The sequence below is a fragment of the Ambystoma mexicanum genome, chromosome 3q, assembly GCF_040938575.1.
Source record: "Ambystoma mexicanum isolate Mex_15411 chromosome 3q, UKY_AmexF1_1, whole genome shotgun sequence".
Classification (NCBI taxonomy): Eukaryota; Metazoa; Chordata; class Amphibia; order Caudata; family Ambystomatidae; genus Ambystoma; species Ambystoma mexicanum.
In genome coordinates this window covers 580,894,607-580,918,780 of record NC_090926.1, presented here as the reverse complement: position 1 = coordinate 580,918,780, position 24,174 = coordinate 580,894,607, and the positions used below count along the sequence as shown (strand labels likewise).

General features: G+C 45.6%; 1 protein-coding gene and 1 long non-coding RNA gene across 2 annotated transcripts in view; one reads left to right on the top strand and one right to left on the bottom strand.

The window, feature by feature from the left end:
- FOXRED2 (FAD dependent oxidoreductase domain containing 2) overlaps nt 1-24,174 on the top strand; it is a 397,384-nt gene that overhangs the window by 348,852 nt on the left and 24,358 nt on the right. Inside the window, exon 8 of the mRNA XM_069654375.1 lies at nt 9,204-9,374. Coding sequence (XP_069510476.1) covers nt 9,204-9,374 — 171 coding nt within the window. The remainder of the gene's footprint in view (nt 1-9,203; nt 9,375-24,174) is intronic.
- LOC138582762 (uncharacterized) overlaps nt 20,483-24,174 on the bottom strand; it is a 448,281-nt gene continuing 444,589 nt past the window's right edge. The window contains exon 5 of the long non-coding RNA XR_011305074.1: nt 20,483-20,601. This is a non-coding gene — a long non-coding RNA (uncharacterized lncRNA). The remainder of the gene's footprint in view (nt 20,602-24,174) is intronic.

Sequence of the window (24,174 nt, the reverse complement as noted above, 5' to 3'; positions counted from 1 at the left end):
CTGGATGAGAGCTGGCAGAATAGGAACCATTTGGATAGGGCCTCCTGCAAGTTTAGTGGGAGCTTCGTGTGCCTTTGCTACATCATCCGGTTTGAAAAAACTTTCATCTACCACTGCAATGCTTGCCCCAATGTCTCTGGTGGCAGGGGTTTCCTGACCATTTACAAGAACACTGTCCTTATAATATTATTTTGTGTTGTCTGGAATGGAGTTATACACATTGACTCTGAAGGTGCGCTTAAGGCAAGCCCGTCTGTGCCCGTCTGTGCAGGGCCGGGGCAGGAAGGGAACATTAGTTTCCCCTCATTGGTCTCCTGGGACCGTAGCTCTCTGATCTGAGACAAACTGGCCTCCTCAGTTTCTCAATACATCTACTGCAGTGATTAAACCTGCAGTAACAGGCCTTCAATGTGGACTCCTTAACACTCGTTCCTTAGTGGCTCACGCCCCTGATTGCCATGAACTGTTAATGGACTCCCAGCGTCATCTGTTCCTTCTCACAGATACTTGGTTGAGGGAGACATCTGGCCCTGCCATTGTACAGGCTCTGCCCCCTAATTATACCTTGGCCCATGTTGATCGTCTATCAGCCCACCCTGGCGGCGGACTGGCCATTATCCATAAACCCTCTATAAAATTGTATGCATGGTGCCCACCCATACACTCAAAATGGAGTGCTGTCTGGCCCGTATTTCTGTTTCCCCCCTTTCTACGCTTACTATCCTACTGGTGTACCGGCCTCCTGGTGTGGACGCCATGTTTTGTACTAATTTCCCCGACCTGGTTTCTGAAATTCAGACCATGCATCCCAACCTGTGGGTCATGGGAGATTTCAATCTGCCAGCTAATACCTCCTCCGCTAGCTCAGTCGCTAATTTTCTTGCTCTGATGGCGGATCTTTGCCTACCTCAACTGATTTCAGATTCTACCCACCAGCATGGTAATATCTTGGATTTTATCTTCGCCCCCCACTCTGACATTGTGGTTTCGTCCCTTTCTCCACTTCTTTGGACTGGCAATTTTTTTTAATCTCATTCTCTATTCAATTGCAGGACACCCTGGTGCACCCGGCCAGACCTGCCATTTCTAAATGCAACTTGCGCAAGGTAAATAAAGTTGAATATGTTCGCTTCCCTTAATGTCCAACTGACCCCTCTCAGCCCTTGCTCCCTCAGTTCTCTGGGAGAGTCATTTCTAACTGTGGCAGATCAGCTGGCCCCACTCAAGCTGTGTAAAGCCAGGAATCATAATTCGGAGCCGTGGTTCTCTGATGATCTCAGAGCTCTCAAACTCGGCTGCAGACGTGGAGAGAAGAAATGGCGTGCAAAATATTCTAATACTGATTATTTTTCGTAGCATTATATCTGCCTACTAAAAAGCCATTCGCTCCTGCAAAAAAATATTTTTCCAGTGACAAGGTGCAAGCTGCTGTCAACAAGCCTAAGGCCTTATTTGAACTTTTTCAGACCCTGTCCACCCCTAGTACAACAGGCTCGGTTGTTACCCCTTCTGAAGCCCTCTGCAACGCCGTGTCGTCTTTCTTTTTGACTAAGATTGAAACCATCCGCAATGGTATTGGAGTGGTGGCCAGTCAATCCCCCCTCCCTATTCTGACCCCTCTTCTTCCCCCATTGCCTAAGTCCACCTGGTCTTCTTTCCCTGTGTTCTGTGAACTGGACATTTCAGAGGCTATGCAGCGCCTTAAATCTGCCTAAACCGCTTACACTGCTTAAAGACATCTGAGGCGAAGTAATCTCTCATATTACAGCAGCAGTTAACACGTCGTTTTCTGAGGGATCTATTCCTAGTGCACTGAAGCATGCTCTATTTATACCTTTGCTAAAAAAAGCCCTCACTTTATCCTGGGATGCTGGAAAATGTTCGCCCCATTTCACTTCTCCCTGGGCTGATGAAGGTCATGGAGGCCCTTGTCTCCTCTCTTCTATCCTCCTTTCTGGAACCCTCAGGATGATTTGACATCTTCCAATCTGGCTTTCGGTGCTAAATTCTGCACTTGACGATCTAGGTCGCCTGGTTGACCAAGGTGGAGTGGGAGCAGTACTGTTGTTGGATTTATCCGCTGCTTTCGACATGGTTGACCACACCATGCTTATCTCCCGTCTGTCAGAAGTCGGGATAGCCAACAAGGTCTTAAACTGGTTCTCTACCTTTTTGGCTGACCGTTCTCAGTCCGTCTCCCTCCTCCCCTTTCTGCTCTGAACCGGTGGGGCTTACTTGTGGCGTCCCTAAAGGATCTGCACTCTCCCCTATACTGTTATATATATATATCCGATGCCTCCTTCTCCTCATTCGTTTCCATGGATTTAGATTCTACTCCTATGCTGATGACACCCAGCTGTTGGTTCATCTTGACCTCACTCGTCCCGACACTGCTGCTCGTCTGAGGAGTTGCCTGGAGGACCTGGGAGCATGGATGGCACTAAACTCACTCAATTTAAACGGGAACAAGACAGAGGTCTTGGTGGTGGACACAACCTGCCCCCTCTCTTTCTGGACCCCAGACTTCTGGCCTACCTCTCTTGGCCCATTTCCCCTTCCATCCACTTCTGTGAAAAATCTTAGGGTCAAGCTCTCAGCCTCGCTATCGATGGCCGATCAGGCTTCTGTTGTCAGCAGATCTGGCCATTTTAAACTCTGCGTACTGAGGGAAGTTCTACCCTTCATCCCTACACAATACCATGCCCCTGGGGTTGCTGCTCTAGTTCTGAGTACAGCTGATTACTGTAACTCACTTTATCTTGGCCAACCTGTCTATGTTATAAATAGACTTCAGCTGCTTGAAAATGCTGCTGCTAGAGCACTTTCCTGCCCTGCCCCTCGTACCCACATGTCACCCGTGCTCAGAAAACAGCACTGGCTTCCTGTGGCGAAGCGGATTCTGTTCAAATCACTCTGCATTGTTCACTGCGCCTTCTATAAACAAGGAGATGAATATTTCCATGAAAAGTTCTCCCAATATGTACCCTCACGCGCCCACCGTTCCCCGTCTGCCTTATTGCTTTTAGTTCCACGTGTCAGGCTGGCTAGGATAGGGGGACATGCTTTCTCGGTGGTGGCCGCAAGGTCCTGGAATAAACTCTATTCACGCTGCGTGGTACCACTGATGATCTCACTTTCCGGCGATCACTTAAAACACTGCTCTTCTAGTCCCAGTCTGCTCCTCCTCTACTCTCAGCGCCATGGTGCCCCGGGTGTACGTGCACTTTATAAATTGGTGTAACATAACATAACACATTCTGTTTTTCCCACAGACCCAGGGACACTAAAGATGCACTTGCTTGAACTCCAATGGAGTCTCCAGCCAGTAGTTGAAAGTGTGGACTTGCCATTTGTGCTTCTCCCTCAGGGATGAAGGCTAAGGAGGCAGTGTGGATCCCTGAAGGTGTACCCTTACATCTGGGATCCACTTTCGCATGGTCTACAGACCCACATACAAAACATTTCCCAAATGTTGTCTGGAATGGGGGTTTCTGGTGACCTCCCTCTGGTTTGGCACCAGAGGGTTCACTAGACCTGCCAGGTTTCCCATGGAATTTACTCTTGCTATGTTTGTGGCCCTCTTTTGGATGGTTGGAATTAGAATTCTCTTTAACCTCTTCCTTGTGCTGCTTTGCGTCTTCCTTCTTGTGAGTTGCCCCAGAGTCCTTGTGAGTGGCCTGTTGGCTACCCATAAGTCAGCAGCCTGTGCTAGCTTTTTAGGATACATTTCTGTAGGATCCAGATCTCTTGTGTATGAGCGCTATATAAATAAAATATCATATCATATATATAATTTCTTTTGAGTCAGCCAAGTGCTGTCACAGCTCAGGAGAGAAGGCATCAAAAATAGATTCTAGCAAAAAGATTTCTTATTTCTTCAAAGGTGTGTACTCTGTACCCCTTAACCAAACCATCTACGTTTTTCACACATTCACATACCCAGGTAGCCCAAGGGGTACCATCAAGTCTTTTTAAGGGTCCTAAACCTCTTAAGGTACTGCGAAGGAGTTTTCCCAAACCTGGCTAGTAATGCCAGTTTCACTGATTTATAAACCTTTCTCTCACTGGTACCCAATTCCATCACAGCTATTCAGGGTGAGCTTAGACATGAGCTAAGAAATTCAATAATTACCACGTATTCCTTGAAGACCATAGGTGGATTCAAACGTAGCCAGCCAATCCAACACATCAATTTAAGGTTCATACATACTTACTGCTTCTTTGGGCAGGTGAGGCCTCTTGGGACTACCAGACCTAGAGGACCCTGAAAGGGAAGCAGAATCAAGTGACTTCATTTTAATTTCCATGTCATGCTGCATCTCTTTTTCTCTCAGTTTCACCTCTTGATGTGTGTTTCAGCTTGGACATTTAATTTCTTGAACTTCAACTCTAATCTTAGTTTTTCAAGAGAAATATATTCTGGGCTTAGATTTGGACCTTGTGGGGTCCCAATGGGAAGTGACTGAGGTCCGGTGGCAGGCGGTGGCAATGGGGATCTCCCTTCTGGAGACTCCTCTACCTCCTCTGGCTCCTCTTGCAGATTGGAGTTTTACTCTAAACTAGCATCCTCATCATTATCTTCCACATTACTTGGGTGAGTAGGGGTTACAGGCCTACTACCCAAACTCTGGTGATTTAGCAACCTTACAATCAATTCATTTTTTTTTTCCTTTCAGAGTCAGACCCCTGGATTTACACGTCTTTCAGTTGTTCTACGCCAATCCCACCGCCTGCCATCAGTGTTGGGTAAGAATTGATGTAGTAACACTGTGTGTGACTACACAACACTACAAACTTGTGCAGTACAGACCTATACCAAAAGGTGGGTTACCTAATACCAAGCAGATAAGTGTTGTGTAGTCTCACACAGTTTTACTACATCAATTCTTAGGTAACACCGTCCTTTCATCAACACCCATTTTTATGACTGGTGTTTTTGCACTGAATTTTTGCTGAAAAAAACTTTCCGCATTTTTTTGGGGTGGTGGGAAAGGGCATATAAAGGGTTGCGTGGCTGGGAATAAAACAAATGGGCAAATGACAGAGGGGTTGAGGGGAACACCCCAAAAATAATTAAAAACACATTTCAACAGGTTTTTTCAGCAAATGGTCCGTGGAAAAACACCTGTCGGAAAAACGTGTGTCAATGAAATTACATAGAACTGTTAATGATTGAGTAGTGGCAATTGTTTCTTGGGTTCCTCTAAATAAAAATTGTTAACATAATAAAAATAAAAGTATGCCTTTTCAAGCACTTACAATTTGTGGGTACCAACCTTGATGCGATCACCTTTGGTACTTTTGTTTCAAATTTGTATCTCGCCACAAAATGTATATCCATGTTTTAAATTGTGAAAGATTTTTTATCAAACTGTGCTTTTCGATGTTTTTCCCTTTTTCAAATAATAAATTAACTTTGTATTTTATTAGTCAATAAGCGGTAATGTTTGAGCTTTTGGTCCTGATTCAGTCCTGTTTAAAGTAACCATAGGATTTTTTGCTCATTGTTCAGGATATGGCAGGGTGACCTACTCGCTTCTTTTGTGAGTTTATTTTGTAACCCCTTGGTCTCCATACTTTTACAGATAAAAATACATCATGGGTTGTGCTTCCCATATATGCAGACAATGGGCCTCTTTATAACATTGCCGGTCTGGTAACAACGGTACCGGTAGGCTTACCAGCACTGTTATTACCGGACTGACAAAGTACAAATTTACGGCCGGGATGCCCTCCCGCCCGCCAGCTCCGACCTGGCGGGCGGAACGGCACCCGCCCGCAGACTTCCACACAGTGCCGGTGCATCCGGTCTCCCCATTCCCACGGAGTCCTATGGGACTCGAATGGGAATGGGGAGTGACTTTTTCCAGTGCTTCAGGGACCGCCGAGGCTGTAATACCCAGGTGATTTCCCCATTGCCAGGCACCGGGAAAAAAGCACAACTCCGGCGACAGCCTGCCATTTTTACAGCCACGGCTACCGCCGGAGTTATGATGAGGCCCAATGTTTCATTTCTAGTGAGTTCCTTACCGGAATGATAGTCCCTATCCCCTGGCGGGGAATCACTCCTAGTGAGGTCCTCCTTTCCCAAACCCCTAGGTAGGGTTTTGCTTAGCTGGTTAGCCTCCAAGGGGGCGTTTCCCTCCAAAGAAGAAGGGTCGAAAGCTCCAAATTCATCACAGTGTGCAATTAATGGCAAGATTCTACTCCAAATGTAATTAGTAGGATTATAATATTAGTTTAATCTCTTCATTCGCTGTGAGGATAACTGGAGAGTGATTATCAGATGTGTTTTAAATAATGGTGTCCCTCCTCCTCCTTGACTACTGGTTTTATAGTTACTCTGCTATCCTTTCTTAATTTCGGGGAATTTTCTATCAAACTAGTGCCCTCTTTTCCAACCATGCCTTCTGCATTCATTCATTCATTTATCTAATCTTGCTGCAGCCAATCTGATCTCTGGCCTATCTATGCTATCAATCTGAGCTCTAACTCATTGCTGCCGCTGAAGCTGTACTCTATCTTGCCATTAACCTGCGCGGAATCTCCCACTGCTGCACCAATAAACCCAATCAATGTGCCCCTTTCCCCTACAAACCGGACACAGTAACATCACTTCTATAAACTTGGGCTTAGCCACCATTCTGCTCTGTCCCTCTGCTTCCATCAACATGAGCTTTGTCCCACCACTATCGCCATCTAGAGCTCTAGTGCATTAATGACTGTCACCAGCCTAGTCTGGCATGAATCTGAGCTCTGTCTCACAGCAGCATCCATTCTGAGGTCTGTCCCACTGCTGCCACCAATTCAGCATTTTCCACCACCCTGTGCTCTATCTTCCTCCCGTCATCAACCTCAACGTTCTCCCACTTGTTAGGACAGTTTTTCTAAAGTCCAGCTAAGGGCTTCATAAAACCATACATTTAAGCTCAACTCTTAGTATAAGGCTCTACCACCTGAGAATGTGGTAGCATGGACAGAGCAGCCAGGTTTAACTTGGGAGGGAGAGAGGGCTGTAGCTTGGTACAAAGACATTGTAGTATACATATAGTACAAAGAAACACTGACACATTATGAATTGTAAAACATAAATGGTTTATTTAAATACAAATAGGCCAAGATGAATCTTGGGTAAATAAGTACAATCACATTAAATATAAACACAATTATAAAAACCAACTCCAACCTTATTAAGAATAGCAATTAGCAGTTCAACCTTTAACACATTCAGAATACATTCGGCTATTCTTGGGGAGTAAAACCAGGTTACATATACTTTTTGAATACAGTCAGTAATTCAAGGGTAGTAGACAATGTCAGTTATGCAGTTCCATTCAGTTAAGGAAATCACATCGTAAACCAATCCTGTTACCAGGATACTTTTCTGAGTAGTGGAACACAAAGTCATGGAACAGTATGAACTTATAACTACATTCAGGATAACCCTCATTCTTACTAGGTGAGTGACACCTAATGTTGTAATATACGATTAAAGTTGCTTTTCATATCAGTGGAACAAAGACTAAGAAGCAATAATTATTTACACTATTTTAGGATTGCACAAAGCAGAACAACCTTCAATACACTTATTAAGAATGGCACACAGCTATTGAAGTTAAGTAAAACCCAAAGTAGATTTATTCTAGACAGGCTATACTGCAGGTCAGGGGAAGCAAAACCCAGTTTGTGAACTGGTACGCTTATACTCTGAAATAAATAGTTAGGCGAAGCCAACAGCATTACTTTTGGGAAGAGGAGGATCTCATTCTCAGGCAAGTAAAACAAACCTGCATATACTTTTAAGAATGGCAGACCACATTCAAAGTAAAGTAAGAACACTTGTAACTGCTCATATTTCAGAGGGACAGTTACCAACCAACTATTTTACAAGTAAGTCACTTTTTAACACTTGTTAATTTCAGGGCAAAGGCCCAAACCATATAAGTCTTACCCGATTCTTGAAGCTGGAATGTTCTCAGTGCCAGGAGGGGGTCACTATTACTCTAGTGACCAAATGACAGGTCAGGATAGGCACAGATGTAAATAAAAGTCACAGTTCCTGAGGAAGTTTCTTCAAAGCAAGTAAGTAGTTCACTTTAGAGTTAGTTAGGGTCCAGGGACTTCAGAGAAGACACCCTAGAAGGATTCCAGCATTGGGCCTGGGCGAACTAGATGAGAGGACTCCCAATCACGTGAATCACCCCCAAAGCTTGCCAGGAATCACACAAGGCTTAGGGTAAGTAATACCCCATCAAAACCGTACCTCAGCACAGAAGAAGAGTTTGCAGCAGGACGTCTTCAGGACCTGCAGCCAAAAACCCAGTTGTTGAATTCCTTGTCGTGATGACTGAAGACAGGACACTGGAAGGGAATTTGCAGTAGTGATCAACAGGGAAGGCTCCAGGCAAGAGGTTCTTTGCAGCTGGATGTGGGTATGTGGTTTTGGCACCCTTTTCAAGAGCCAGAAGAATACTGATTATCGCTGGTCGAATTCTTGTCGCTAATCTGGTCCAAAACACTGGTGAGGGGACTTCAAGGACTCAGTGTTTTTGGAGGTCCAGCAGGATGCCCCAAAAGTTTCAGCAAGATTTGGAATTCGGAAGACCATGCACCGAACAATGGCTTAATGTCCCAGGGTATTGCAGCCCACCAAGGTCGCAGCACATCGTGGGATGGCTCAAAATGCAGGTCTTCTTGAGACTAGTGGATCTCACCAGCCTCTATGTAAGAGTCATTGGGTTTGGGACCTCCGGGTCGATTGGAAGGAAGGGTTACAGCAGGCTCTGGTTACACAGCAGGCTCTCCAGTCGCTGGAAATCACTACTGCCATCTTTTCTTCATTTTCCTCTTCGGTTTCCGCTCCAGTGGTCGACTTGTCAGCAGCTTCCAGGTATTTAACAGGAACTACAGCACAACTTCTGCAATCTCCCCCTGCATTTTACAGAAAGTAGCGGTCACTGCCACCAACGTAAACTAGTGTCCCTACTGTAGCAACGACCTAAAGTGTAGCCCACTTCTAATGACGACAATGCCTTCTGCTGCCCAAAAGAAAACCCACTTATTATAACATAAACTCTTTCTCACTATTATTTCTGAACCAATCACAATGATGTCACTGTTTACCCTCTAAAATAAGATGTTAGTGGAAGGTCTAGTAGGACAGTGGTTCATTCTATATATTTCTCAAATCCCTCTTAAAACAGAGAAGGAGATGAAGCTGCGTCCAGAGAACTGGCCTCTCCCCCGCCCCGATGCCATTCATCACGTGGTGGAAGACTTCCTGACTGACTGGACAGCACCAATCTCGCACATCCTGCCTCTGAGACGCTTCCTGGAGAACTGCCTGGGCACTGATCTCCGTAACTTCTTTGCAGGTAACTGACTACAGTGTGAAAATGGTTAACTGATCATCTCTGTCGTGTTTCCTTGGGAAGGTAATCTGCAAAGTCTTTAATGTGTTTCTTTTGGGGCCTGGATGGAGTGGTGGTGGCAAATCAAAGAAGGGAATCTGTTACACTTTGTTTTGCTATATTACTTTCCTCTTATATGCATCCCCTTTTTCCTTTCCCACATTCCGCTTGTCCCTGTATGTTTCTTGCTAGCTTCTCAGGAGTCCCCTGCTTGCGCTACCACAAGTCATGGAATTGAATGTATCGTGAGGAACCCTGGAAGCTCAAAGATCTAACTATCGGAGTCCCATTTGATGATCTGGAAAGCAGCTGTTCTGGTTTAACTTACATATATGAAGATTTTCTCACTTCAATGTTTATTCATTCATGGCTCAGTGCTGTCTTTATAACATTTTCCAAAGTTGCAGATTGCATGTGACAACAAAGGTTACGAAAATTAGGAAAAACTCCCTTACTTTAAATAAAATATGATATATGATATTTTATTTATATCGCGCTCGTACATGGGTGTTTCAACATCCAGTTTTGAAAATGCAGAATACCAGTTTCACTGACGGTCAGGACAAAGGGTTAGTTGTGGAGAAGGCCTCTCTCATAAATACAAAGGGAGGTGGTGAGAGAAAATAGTGCAGAATCACAGGTCCCTGAGATTGTTTTTTTCCGCCCAGTTACTGGTCGCCTTTATGCGGAGCTCCTCGAGAGACATTGCCAAATCATTCCTTCGACCTTTGGTCGTTTATTATTAATATTAATAACATAGATCCCTCCCTCGACGCAGAGATGTTTCTCCGCCGAGCAAGATCTTTGATGGAAGGACGAGCGGAGGAGATCCTTCGGCGCTGCCGAACACGTGGCCTGGCCTCGCCGGCCTTTCACAGTAGGGAGAGTGGGGTTGTGTGGTCTTTCTTTTCTCTTTGAGAATGCCTTTCTCTCCCCCCCTCTCTTTCGAGGACGTAATCACACTTCTGCCCTCAGCTATGGAGAGGACGCCCTTTAGGTTTTGCCCGCTTTGCAAGGGTATATATACCTGGAAAGACGAACACAAACGGTGCAACCGTTGCTTGCCCCTCGATCACAATGACGGCTGTGCGGCCTGTAAGTTACTGAAGCCCAAAACTTTAAAGGACCGCAAGGTCAAAAGGTGGGCGGCCTACGCCATGTCTAAGCCTGACTCTTCGCCCGCCGCCGCCGCCGCCGAATGTGATGAGGACAGTGATTACACGGCCCCCGTAACAGAGGTTGTAGACCTCTCAAAGGAGCGTTCACGCTCCTAGTAGTCCGTCCCCAGCCCCGACAAGCCCGGCTCACGCCCAGCTTATGGGGATGAACACCCCGGCGACAAGGACGCACACAAAAAAGCACAAAAACACATACCCCCGGCACGCATTCGTCGAAGAGGCGATCCGGGCATTCTAAAGATAAGGGCGCTAGCACCAAATCCTCCAGCGACGCGCCTCGTAAGAGTGCTCACGTTACCAGTAAAGACTCGACGTTACCTAGCCCGACGGCGACCGATCCCTCGGCAGAGACAATGATCGGCGAAAGCCTTGCGTGTATATCCACTAAAGACACCCAGAGACGGACGGCGAAAACCGCGCACAAGGCCAAAGAAACACCGAAGGCGCAGGAAAACAGGTCAGGACAGCTCCCGCCGTCGACGGAAAGCCCAAGCCTGCGAGAAGGCTACTCAGAAGGCGAAGGTTCGTATCTTCGACGTTATGGGACAGAACCAGGCAACTACAGGGAGAAGAAAATCCTTTTTCATTCCCAGACCGCTCTGGCCTACCTCAGTGGACCTTAGAGAAGTTCCAGTCCTGTATGGATAAAATAGACAGGTTCATGGCCATCCCAGAAAATAGGGCACCCGAGAGACCAAGGGAGGCACCCCAGGAGAGTCCAATGGTTAAATACCCAAGGTTCTATAACCCCATACACGAAGACATGGACTCTTACGACCTCACTGAGGAGGACACTCACTTCCAGCAGGAAGATGATTTCATTAATGATGAAGACCAACAAGAAGAAGGGTTTTATGAGGACTCTAACATAGGTGAGGAGGGGTACGAGGAGGACACAGGCGAGGGTGACCCAAATCCCTGGCAGTCACCAGCTAGGTCTACAGACACAGACAGTATAGTCATCAGGTCGACTGAGACTACACCAGTCAGGAACCCTTCGCCTGTTGATGATCAGCCCACCTTCAATGCGCTACTGAAGAAGGCAGCAGCACATTTCGAACTCGAAACCGGGGAGGTCACCCCAGATACTGACTTCGTGGAAAGGATTATCAACGAAAAACCTCCCACTAACCAAACAATTCCCATCCTCGCCTCAGTTAAGACATATTACCCCCTCAATGTCCACTCCGGCACTGGTGAGAGGGGTCAATCCGAGAATTGAGAAATTGTTCTCACCCTCTCAGTCAGACCCACTATAAATTAGGGGTCATTCAATCCCGGACTCCTTAGTGGTGACCAACACTAGGAAGAGGGCTGGGGTCCCACTGTCTACCAGCGAGGCACCCCCAGATAAAGAGGGGAAGAAGCTTTATGCCCTGGCCACGAGAATCACCACCTCTGCAGCATTCTCAACCAGAATTGCCAATAATAATACATCATTGGCAAGCTACGCAGATGCTCAATGGGGAAAGCTTAAGCAGGACATCGAAGAGGCCCCATAACCCCTTAAAACTCGATTATTGGCTACAATTAATGAAGGCTCTCTGGTCAACCAAAGCATCGTTAAGAATACACTCGATGCAGCGGAGACGGCTGGCCGTACTTTGGTACAGGGAATTTTGCTGAAGCGTCACGTCTGGCTTCGCAATTCCGGGTTTAAGGCAGAAACGCAAGCGTCCCTCTTGAATAAGCCCATTGAAGAGTCTAACCTCTTTGGTAAGGCAGTTGACGACGCTCTGGAGAAAGCGAAAAAAGAATTTGACACCATAAAGACCTTGGACCAAATCTCAAAGCCCCCTAACAGGCGGGAATTTGGTAACGAGCGCTTTTTTCGTGGCCAACGCCAGCAACAAAACCAGCAACAACAGTATTCTGCCAACAACTACCAAGGTAATAGTGGCCAGTACAATCAGAGAGGCCAATGCCGTGACAAGGGGATAGGCCGGGGTTCCACCCCTAGAGGCTCCCAAGCCACCAACAACACCAAGTGACGCGAAGATTCGGGTCCCCTCCCATGCATCGCCGGTCGGGGGCCGGTTAACATCCTTTCTTCCAGCATGGGAGGGAATAACATCAGACCGCTGGGTACTATCCACCGCGGCCCACGGCTACTGTATAGAGTTCAACAGTTCCCCAACATACAGACCCCTGAGGGGACGACGCATGACACCAGAACACCTCGCCATCCTTCTCCAAGAAGTGGATCAGCTACTGGAAAAAGGAGCTATAGAGGTCGTGCCTCTATCTCAGGTAACGGAAGGTATTTATTCAGTGTACTTCCTTGTACCCAAAAAGGATCTAACCATGCGCCCTGTATTAGATCTGCGCCCAGCAAACAAGTTTGTCAAACCCCAAAAGTTTCGTATGGTGACCTTACAGGAAGTGATCCCACTGCTATCACAGGGAGATTACATGACAACACTGGACATGAAAGATGCATACTTTCATATTTTAATGTTGCCAGCGCACCGAAAATACCTCAGGTTCATGATAGAGGGCAAACACTACCAGTTCAGAGTGCTACCCTTCGGCATAGCATCTGCACCAAGGGTATTCACGAAAGTACTGGCAGTGGCAGCGGCCCACCTGCGCAGGTTATCTGGCAGTGGCAGCGGCCCACCTGCGCAGGTTATCCATCCCAGTATACCCTTACCTCGACGACTGGCTCATAACAGGGGATTCTTACGAGACATGCTTCTCAAACACCCAAAAGACTGTAAACCTTTTGTTCCAACTGGGCTTCTCCATCAACGAGAAGAAGTCCAGTTTAGACCCCAGCCAAGTCAAACAATTCCTAGGCAGGTCGAGAGGTGACGGTGCGCAAAGCGATCCGCTTGCTAGGAATGATGGCGTTGTGTATTTATTTGGTACCTCAGGCGCGCCTGCGCATGCGCCCAATGCAAGAGTGGCTCAACGGCCAGTGGTGTCAGGCCAGCGGACAATGGGACGATCTAGTGGTGGTCTCGCAGGCCTTGGTTCTCTCGCTGCGGTGGTGGACAAAGGAAAACCTGGTAATAGGGAAACCTTTTGCCACATCCGCAGTGAAAGCCACTCTAACCACAGACGCATCCCTCACAGGATGGGGGGCTCACCTATCCCATCAGACTGCTCACGGAGTGTGGACTCCGAGCGTAGCATCCAAGCACATAAACCTACTGGAGCTACTGGCGGTGTTCAAAGCACTAAAAGCCTTCCAAGAACACCTACAAGGGAAGACAGTGATGGTCCTTACGGACAGCACCACAGCCATGTACTACATCAACAAGCAGGGGGGCACCCACTCTCCAGGACTGTCCAAGCTGTCCCAGAATATATGGAAGTGGACTCTCAGACACAACATGTTCCTACTGTCACGACATGTACCAGGGGAACTCGATCTGCTAGCAGACGAGCTCAGCAGAGACTTCCCTCTGCCCTCAGAGTACGAATGGCAGTTGCAAGAAGACATCGTTTTCGACGTCTTCACACAATGGGGATTCCCAGAAATAGACCTGTTTGCAACTCTGGAGAACTCACAATGCCAAAGCTATGCCTCCAGATACCCCCAGAACCAGTCCAAGGGGAACCATTTGTCGATTCCATGGTCAGGGAGATTTGTTTACGCTTTTCCCCCCGACTCCTCTTCTCAACAAGATCGTGCACAAGATGCACCAGGAACAAGTCACCATGATACTAGTGGCCCCTATGTGGGCCCGGCAGCCATGGTTCGCTCACTTGATGAAGATGTCCCTATCCCCCCCCAGTGAAACTTCCCTGCCCGTACAACATGCTGTCACAGAACAAGGGCAGGACATTGCATCCATGCCCTCAGAACATGAACTTAGCAGCCTGGCTCCTGAGATCATAGAGTTTGGACATCTAGAACTCCCACAGAGATGCATGAACATCCTCAGGGAAGCTAGAAAGCCTAACACTCGTCACTGCTATTCTAGTAAGTGGAAAAGATTTGTCATCTGGTGTAGAGGGAAAAGCATCAACCCGGTTGACTGCTCACCCACACAAATTGTTCTGTACCTGATCCACCTATTGGACTCAGGTCTGGTGTTCATTTCTATTAAAGTCCACCTAGCGGCACTTTCTGCATACACCACTTCCCAACTTAAAGTGTCGTGGTGGAAAATCCCAGTTATCAAAGCCTTCATGGAGGGGGTAAAGAGAATACACCCTCCGATAGCTAACCCAGCTCCCGGATGGGACCTAAATGTGGTACTTACCAGACTCATGGGCTCGCCCTTTGAACCCATGCACAAGGCAACTCTTAAGCACCTCACTCTTAAGACTGCTTTCCTAATAGCTATCACCTCCATTAGGAGAGTAAGTGAACTACAGGCTCTTTCTGTTCTAGACCTCTTCGTAACAGTTCACAAAGACAAGGTGGTTCTACGCACACACCCAAGGTTTGCACCGAAATTCATCTCGAAATTCCATGTGAACCAGTCAATAGAACTACCAACGTTCTTTCAAAACCCTTCAAATCTGGGAGAAAAAAGCCTGCATACACTCGATGTGCGCAGAGCTGTCATGTTTTACATGGAAAGAACCAGACCACTGAGAAAGACTAATCAGTTCTTCGTCTCCGTGGCAGCAGGAAGAGAAGGAGATGCAGTTTCAAAGTCCACTATATCTAGATGGATTGTTCAATGCATCACCCTCTGTTACACTCTTGCTAAGAGAGAACTACCCTTCAAGCCAAGAGCACATTCTACTCGAGGCACGGGGGCATCCATAGCTTTCATTGCAAATGTTCCCCTTGAGTCCATCTGCAAGGCGGCAACCTGGAGTTCGGTGCACACCTTTACAAAACACTACTGTTTAGACGCACACTCTAGATCTGACTCCCAGGTGGGACAGGCAGTATTAAGACATCTTTTCTCTACTGTTCCTTCTCATAACCCACGGCCAACTCCGGGTACTGCTCGCTAGTCTATACACAGCATGTGATTCTAAGCAGATTAACAAACATCAGAAGACAATGCATTACTTACCGGAAAAGCATTTCTGATGGTTGTATCTGCTTAGATTCACATGCGCCCACCCTTCCTCCCCGCTCGGATGGAAGGAACATAGACATCTTTCTCCATCTCTCTTTTTTCTGTACTCACTCGCGTATAGAAGGCTCCCTCAGGGCAGAAAAAATACAAACAGAGGGACCTCGACGCGTGAGGGATTGTGGGTACAACGCACGTCACTATAGGGATAGTGTTACAGACACGCCTTGTCGACGTCCCCTTTTCGACTACGAAAAACAAAATGCAATACTCCGCAGTGACCACTGGATGTCGGACCTATGCACAGCATGTGAATCTAAGCAGATACAACCATCAGAAATGCTTTTACGGTAAGTAATGCATTGTCATATCTGTGGGGGGGCAGGGGGAAATCTTCTTGTCCTGCAGCTGGCAAATATTTGGCATCAATTTCACTGTTTGTTGGCTCAGATGAATGTATTTTTTCCCCACAGGTTTTGAACTCAATTGGGTATGTCAGCTGGGTCTCTTTTTCCTGCCTTGTCTGTTTAGGAAAGCCGAACAGCTGCAAATACTTGTTTCAATTGATGAGGGACGCTGGAATGTTTAAATCCAGGAACTCCATTAACACTCGCATATGCTCATGAACTGCCTTAAATGAAGAAGTCAGTTCTTCATCCTTGTCAGGCACCATGTTCGGGAAAGGAGAAAAATCTGAGGGAGGAGTAGGTGTACCCCTCAGGGCAGAGCGGCAGCATTGGGAGCCACTGGAGTCAGACAAGTGAGGCGCCACAGTGACTGGAATACCAGGTGCTGTAGGTGAGTGGCTGTAAGTGACAGTTCAGGAGATGAGGGTAGAGGCGCCTGTGCATAAGGAGTAGGAGTACATGGAGCAGAGGTAGTGAACGGAGTGACATTTACAGATGCTGGGATTACCTTAAAGGAAGCATTTTCTAAATACATTATTTTCAAAAGAAAGTAGCATGGTTAGGGATCGATCTGAAAGGAGAAAAGCTCTCAAAATCCACTCATCCCTTCGTCTTACCCATGTGGATGGGATTAGAGCCTTAGGTAATTAATGTCTGCTGGCACAGGATAGACCCCGGGGACACCGTCAGGCACTCGGGCTTGTGGGATAAGTTTTGAGTATGACGTTGGAGTGGCCTCAGTGCAGATGAACCCTGGGGACCACTGCACACTGGCTTGAACAGTCCTTGGTGGCAGAAAAAATCCCAAATCGCCCCAGCCTAAAACATGCAGTGAGGACATTTGAGAATGTGATGATCTCAAACCTGGGTAGTGGGACAAAGGATCAAACAACCCTACTGGATCCTGGCATGTAGAAGAAGGATCATCAGATTCTAAATAGTGAAGGGGTAGAGATAGTGGCTGAGGGACTGCTGCCCAAATGCCCTGATGAGCGAGATCCGGGCAGCGAGTCCCTTGGATGTGATGCCTCTCTTCGTTCCCTCATTTCGTGCAGGATAGCCACTTGCAAGTTTTATGTAGTGGTAGGCACAGTAGTTGCTAAAGGTGCTTGACGTCTCTGCACTGATAGTTGTGTTACTGTGTCACTTGTCTTAAGTAATGTTCCCTTATTAGGAGGAAGCACATCGGAAGCTCTAGAACTGAGCTTAGATGACTGATGAGTAAATTCTGAGGAATCTTTAGAGCAAGCCCAAAAGGTTCCAACTTTCAGAACGAACCACCGCTCGTTTAGGGATCTTAAAAGCCTACCTTACTAGCTCTGCCAAGGTTTACCCCAAAATTGTAACCAAACTCTCATTTGCTAATGAGGCTGAGCAGTGAGGCTTTGACAAAGAAGTTCAAGAGTTTGGTGTAAGCTACAATTAACAAACAAGAGATTGTCCACACAATACACTTATTTGATTCTCAACACAGATACATTCCGTCACAGTACTAAACGGTAAGTAAAACAAAATATATACATACGCAATAGTAGAGTGGTGTCCAAAAGGGGGCACACACTACACTTTAGAACTTAATGTATCCAGTCCCTAATCTCAGAACCAATGCCCCACAATGTTCAAGGCAAGGAACCTAATTTTGGCTGTTTTAGGAGAGTTAAAAAAGTTACTCACAGTTCTCACGTAGGAATTAAATTGACCCTGGTACTATCTATCAAATTGAGCCTTTGACTCAACTTATTTGATTTAAAAAAGTTGTTTTCCTGCAAAGGAAAGGGGTAGCTAATGAGACCCGTCATCCAGGAGAAGCCAGGACAGGATCTCTATGCCAAGGTTTCACTACCCACAGGCAGGGTAATGGTAGCTGCTTTAAAGAACTTTATGCTCAATGTTGGTGAATGGGGGCAAGGGGGACTTCAAAATAGTTATGCAAATCACCCCATTGCACCCCGATCAGAGCAAAGAACTACCCCAGGTAAGTCAGGGTTTTTGGGGATAGCTATTCTCACTGTAGGTTCTGTGATGGCGGTCCAGGTGGCACGAGTGCAAAGAGTTTTTCCAATGACGACTTGGACCAGCAATTCAGCAGTTCCTCCGTCTCCATCAGCGACCTACGTGTTCCAAAGATCACTGTGCAGGACTCTGAAAGAAGTTGATGAAGAATTTCTGCATTCACTCCCAGGTCATTGGAGGACCCCACAGATACGATGGGAATTCAAAGTAACATTGCACAGGGCCTGCAGGCATGACAAGACCACAGTACACAGACTGCAATAGGAGTCCTCTGCTTGATAGAGAGCAGCGGCAGCAAAGCAATGATGTTTGGGGCCCATGAGGAGAATACACTGCACATAATACAACATCAAGCCGTGCAAGATCCTGGTAACATGAGAAGTCCCCTCTTTGCAGAGTGTTAGGAAATGTGTTGGAGGGGCTTCTCTTCTGAACAAAGACTCAGGATGCAAACTAGTTCTTTCCTTTGTTTATTTGTAAACATTCCTTAGTAAGAGCCTGCGATCATCACCGTCACTTCTTGCTCTTCTCTCACTCAACTGTCTTCTCACTCTCCTTGTTCTACATCCCTCAAGCTCTCTCTCCCCAATGATTCCAAAAGGTACACTAGTCATCTCTAAACCCAACCGGAAACATCCTTTTGCTGCTTTTCTCCCATAGACTTCTACAGGACACTCTTTACTTTTGCTTTGTTTGGACGCCTGACCTGACTTTTTGGAGGTAAGTAAAGCTTTCTGCTTTACTTCGCTTGTCTTTTTGCTCATTCATTTGAGGAAACTGATCAGTCCATAAGACTATCAGCACTGAGAGACAACGGGGGTCGTTGCTGGTATCCCGCTGGTAATTCTGGATGGATACCTGCAAACCGCCTTTGTTTCCGCTGACTGATATCCTGGTATTACCAGGATATTATGTGTTGTGGAGAAGCCGGTAAGTTCCCATTTCCATGGAGTCCCATAGGACTCCTTGGGATGTGATTTCCTGAATCACCGGTAATGGGATTATCGGTGCTCGTGATTCAGGCATTTATTTGCCAGTAGGGGCTTGGACTACTGCAGGCCATGCCTGCCAGTAGATTAGAGCCCCTACCGGCACACTTGAAGTGTCCCGGTCCAGTAAAAATGCCGGAGCTGGGACCTGCTTACTTGTAATGAGGCCCTATATGTCTCTCTTAGTGAATTTCTTGTTACATTTGTAAACCTCACCCCAAACTGAAGTGCAGTTAGGATACTTTGTATCCTTATAACCTTGTCTGTAGTGGCTTGTTCGTTATATCAAAAAATAATAAAGGGACCTGGTCATACCCTATCGTCCTCCAGGTGAGTGTACATGAACAAAAAAGAGAATATGGACCGATAGTTTCAAAGATAATGGGAATCTTTTATGACTTTTCAAAAATGTTTTTTGATATGGTATTTATTTCACATAATAGAAAATGTTAAGTATTTAATTATACATCAAAAATGCTCTAAAAATAGGCTTGACCTTACAAGACTTTTCCCATCATTCATTCTTCATTCATACAAGTCATCTTCTTAATCATACAATTTCAACAAACATGGGTGTTCATTGTGCCCAACATAGAAATGGTTCACAATGTCAAGTCCAACACTCTTGTGTCTTCTAGATGTGACCTTCTATTCTTATTATAGAGAGTTTTCTTATCGTCTACACGTGTTTCGGTTGTGATGTGATGCAGGCTTGCACAGTTTAGCCCTAACAGTTCTAGCCAACCTTCCTCAGGGTGAGATACAACACTCCAGTCCGTGTGGTATCTTGATAGGATTCGTGAGCCTTTCAATCTAAAACAATTACAGAATAGGGATACTAATTACCATCTCTCAACTAAACCTGTTATCCTCATAATTTACTGACAATATCTCTGTCTGAACAACATGCTTTTATCTGTTGTGCATTCAAGACTCACCTCCACTGTGCATTCAGCGGGTGGTGATCTTGAAACCTTGGATGAATCCCTGCTACGGATAATTCTTACTTGATGAGTGTCCGATAGATGTAGGATATGTCTCTAGATTAGGAGAATCAGGGAAATCCTCCATTAATGGTGACCACAATTCAGTCATAAACTTGTGTATAACATATAGTTCTTAATTTTTGGTTTGGGGAAAATGGCATATTTTATATCCCTTATGGGTACTTACTTGGCCCTTTACTTTCCACTTGCTTCAATTGAGTTTACTTGGTGTGCATCAAGCAGTAATGACATCTGCACATAACAAATAACGGACAGGACAACAGCAAGGAGTCGGGACCAGACAATGGTACTCGAATCAGTAACATCAGATTTCATCCCAATATTGAATTTGTCCTTTCATCTTTTGAGCCAATTGGCAGCTGATCTCCTATTTAAGGGATTATCATACGTCCCGGTTACTAAAGCAGATTCTTTAAACATCGAACTTGAATTACAGCGTTTCTTCAGAAACATTAGATTAAAACACATTTTTGAAATATACTTACCTAATCAAAGATGTGAAGGAGGAGGGGGGTCATTAACAACTGTAGTAGAAACCAACATCACTGGCCTGAAGATTAAATCTAATTTTGTTCCCCCAGCGCATACATGCCCGCCGGAAATAGTCACCTTTGAAAATAGAGTGACAAAACAGATATTAGACTCCATCAAAAAGAAGAACTATCAGAAAGACAACCTCAATAGGGATGAAAGAACATGTTTCCAAAAATTAAGCGATATGGAAAACTTTACAATCAAACCGGCGGATAAAGGCGGGGGGCATTGTCCTCATGGACACGATCAATTATGAGAAGGAATGCCTGAGATTGTTAGGCAATACCATTGCATACAAAAGACTCGACCTGGATCCCACCTCAAGACTCCAAGAGGAGGTTAAGAGCCTCACAGATCATGCCCTCCAGGAAGAGTGGATATGTAGAGAGGAAGCACGTTTTCTGAATAAACAACATCCCAAGAAGGCGGCCTTCTACACATTGCCCAAAATGCATAAAAATAAGGAAAATCCCCCCTGCAGACCTATAGTGTCTGCTATAGATTCCCTTCTGGAACCTTTGTCCATATACAGTGAGTTCTTTTTGAAACCTTTTGTGCTCACAATGCCCTCATACACAAAGAACACCACAGACATGATGAGAATACTGATGAATTTGAACATTGAAGAAAATTACCTAATTGTGACCATGGACGTAGAATCCTTGTACACTTCAATTCCACAAATGGAAGGTCTTAGTGTACTGGCTGAATATTTAGACACTCGCCACATTCCACATAAACCACCTTCAGGGTTTATTCTGGAATGCTCCAGAATTGCAATGACATATTTTTTTTCTTCTATTGAACAGACAACTATACAAACAACAAAAGGGGGTAAGCATGGGGGCAACATTTGCCCCACATGTAACCAATTTATACATGGGTAATTTTGAAGCACGCTATGTATCTCACCTCCTTAATAACACCACGATATGTCAACCCGGATTTGTCAACAAACAACGGTTATGGCAAAGATATATAGACGATGTGTTCTTTGTCTGGAGAGGAGACAGTGCATCACTGTTACTTTTCCATGCATGGATCAACACGTGCGATGAGAACATCAAATTTACCATCGAATGGAGTAGGGACCAGATCAGTTTCTTAGACCTGATGGTAAGAAAATCTGGGAACTCACTGACCACAACTCTATACAGAAAGGAAACTGATAAAAACACATTGCTCCATTATTCTAGTTTCCACCCCGATGGTCTCAAACGCAACCTACCCTATGGGCAATTTTTACGCATACGGCAGAATTGCACCACAAGGACAGATTACAATGAACATGCTGCACATTTAAAAGAACGACTGCTGTCATGGGGCTACCCCAAGAAATTGGTTAAAGACAACCTGAAGAGAGCAGCCAACACAGATTTACTTATTTATTTATTTTAATTCTTGTAACGCGCCAACATGCCCGTAGGCCTAAGGGCGCACATAGAAACTTAACAGGACAGACAAACATATAGAGTAACCTGTATAGAGCATAGAATGAGATAAGTCAAAGAATTTATTCCATGTTGAAAAAGTATGTTTTTACGGCGCGTTTCAATACGGTGTAGTTCTGTATCTGCCGCATCTGGGCTGGAAGTTTGTTCCATAGTAGGGGTCCATGTGCGTCAAGAGTAGTACCTCCAAATTTAGCTGTCCTAGTTTTTGGCTGTTTGAGAATAATGGCCGCGGATGACCGAAGGTTCATGACGTTTGGCTTAATGCTTATGCGGTCTGACAGGTAGGTGGGACTGCTGAGACTAAGGCATTTATGGGTCGTGGTTAATATCTTATGGGTTATCCGATGTTTGACAGGGAGCCAACGAAGTTTTTTCCTGAAATTGGAAATGTGTGTGCGACGGGACTGAATGAAAATATTGCGCACAGCATTATTCTGAGCCACTTGTAATGACTGGATATTGAGAGCTGTGTTGCCCGCAAGGAGGCTGTTGCAGTAATCCAGTCTAGAATTAATTAGTGCGGTGGAAAGAAGAGCGCAGTTCTCTTGTGATATGAATGGGCGAATGTACCCTATTCTCTTATGAGACCACAGCTTGATTTAATGCTGGAAACGTGAAATTTCATTGACAGCTCTTCGTCGAGAACAACTCCCAAGGTCTTGACCTTCTTCTGGACGAGAATGGTGTTGTCAGCAATATGGAAGCTAGCATAGTCGGGATCTAGTTTCGCCCTAATGTTTTTAGATGCCACGATGAGGATTTCAGTTTTTTTATCATTAAGGGCAAGCGAGTTGCAGGCCATCCAATCTTGTATAGCTTTATATATTTTGTTGATGGTTGCAGAAACGCTGTTATATAGGCCACTCAGCTGTATAACCACCTGAGTGTCATCGGCGTAGTTCGTATATTGTACGCCTAGTTTGTTTAAGAGGTCAAGAAGGGGACGAATATATAGATTGAAGAGCAAGGGCGAAAGACAGGAGCCCTGCGGAACTCCGCATGTCTGAGAAATTGGAGCAGATTGGCTATCGCCCACGCAAACTCTCACCATTCTGGGACCCCGAAAGGAGGCAATCCATCTGGATGCATTTGCGGAGCACTTGGCGACCTCTCCGAGCCTTGACACCAGTAAGCTGTGATCAACTAGGTCAAAGGCTGCGGAGAGGTCAAGTAACATGAGCACGGCAGCTTGATTATTATCAGCTATGCTAGCTAAGGTAGATTTGAGATCTAGCATAGCTGTCTCAGTCCCGTGACGTGCCCTGTAGCCCGACTGACGGGTGCCCAGGATATTGTATTCTTCGACATGGGCCTGTAGCTGTAAGTAGGCCAATTTATCGATTATTTTAAGAACATAAGGCACGTAGGTAATAGGCCTGTAATTGTCGTTATTCGCTGGATCGAGGTTCTCCTTTTTCAACAAGGGTGTGATCCATGCCGACTTTAACAGTTCCGGCACCAGACCCTCATCAAAAGAGAGATTAACCAGTTTAGTGATCCATGGAACCAGAGTTTCTAAAGACTCTTTAAGAGTGCTTGTGGGACAGTCGTCCGCAGGACAGGACGTGTCTTTGAGGTCTTTTATGATTTTAAATACCTTTTAAATATGCTTGAAAAGTAAGGAAAAACAACAAAGCGATAGGTTGGTGTACGTGACCCCGTTTAACCTGGTCAGTAATGACATCAAACGCATTATTAACTGAAATTGAAATCTCATAAAAAATCCAGGAACACTTTCTAACAAACCTATGTTCGCTTTCAAGCGCAACAGCAATCTGCGCCAGAAGCTAGTGCATACCCTCCGGGAGCCACCAAAAGAACCCACACTCATGAAACAATGGGGTTTACCGCCCATATCTAGGCACTATAAGTGTGGTAATTGTGCAGTGTGTCCATTGACCGAAACAAAACATATATTCCAATGTGGCACTTTCAGATGGACATTAAAGAGCCACACCAACTGTCACACCAAAAATGCCATCTACATCATTGTTTGTCTATGTAATCTCCTGTACGTAGTTAAGACCACGAGGGAGGTAAGAGTGAGGATAGGGGAACACCGTTCTTGCATTCACAATAGAGTGCCAGACAAACCTCTAGTCGAACATTTCCAAGAAAAAAAAATCTTAAGGATACTGATCTCAAGTGGTTTGTACTACAAACCATAAAACCCAAACTCCGGGGGGGAGATATG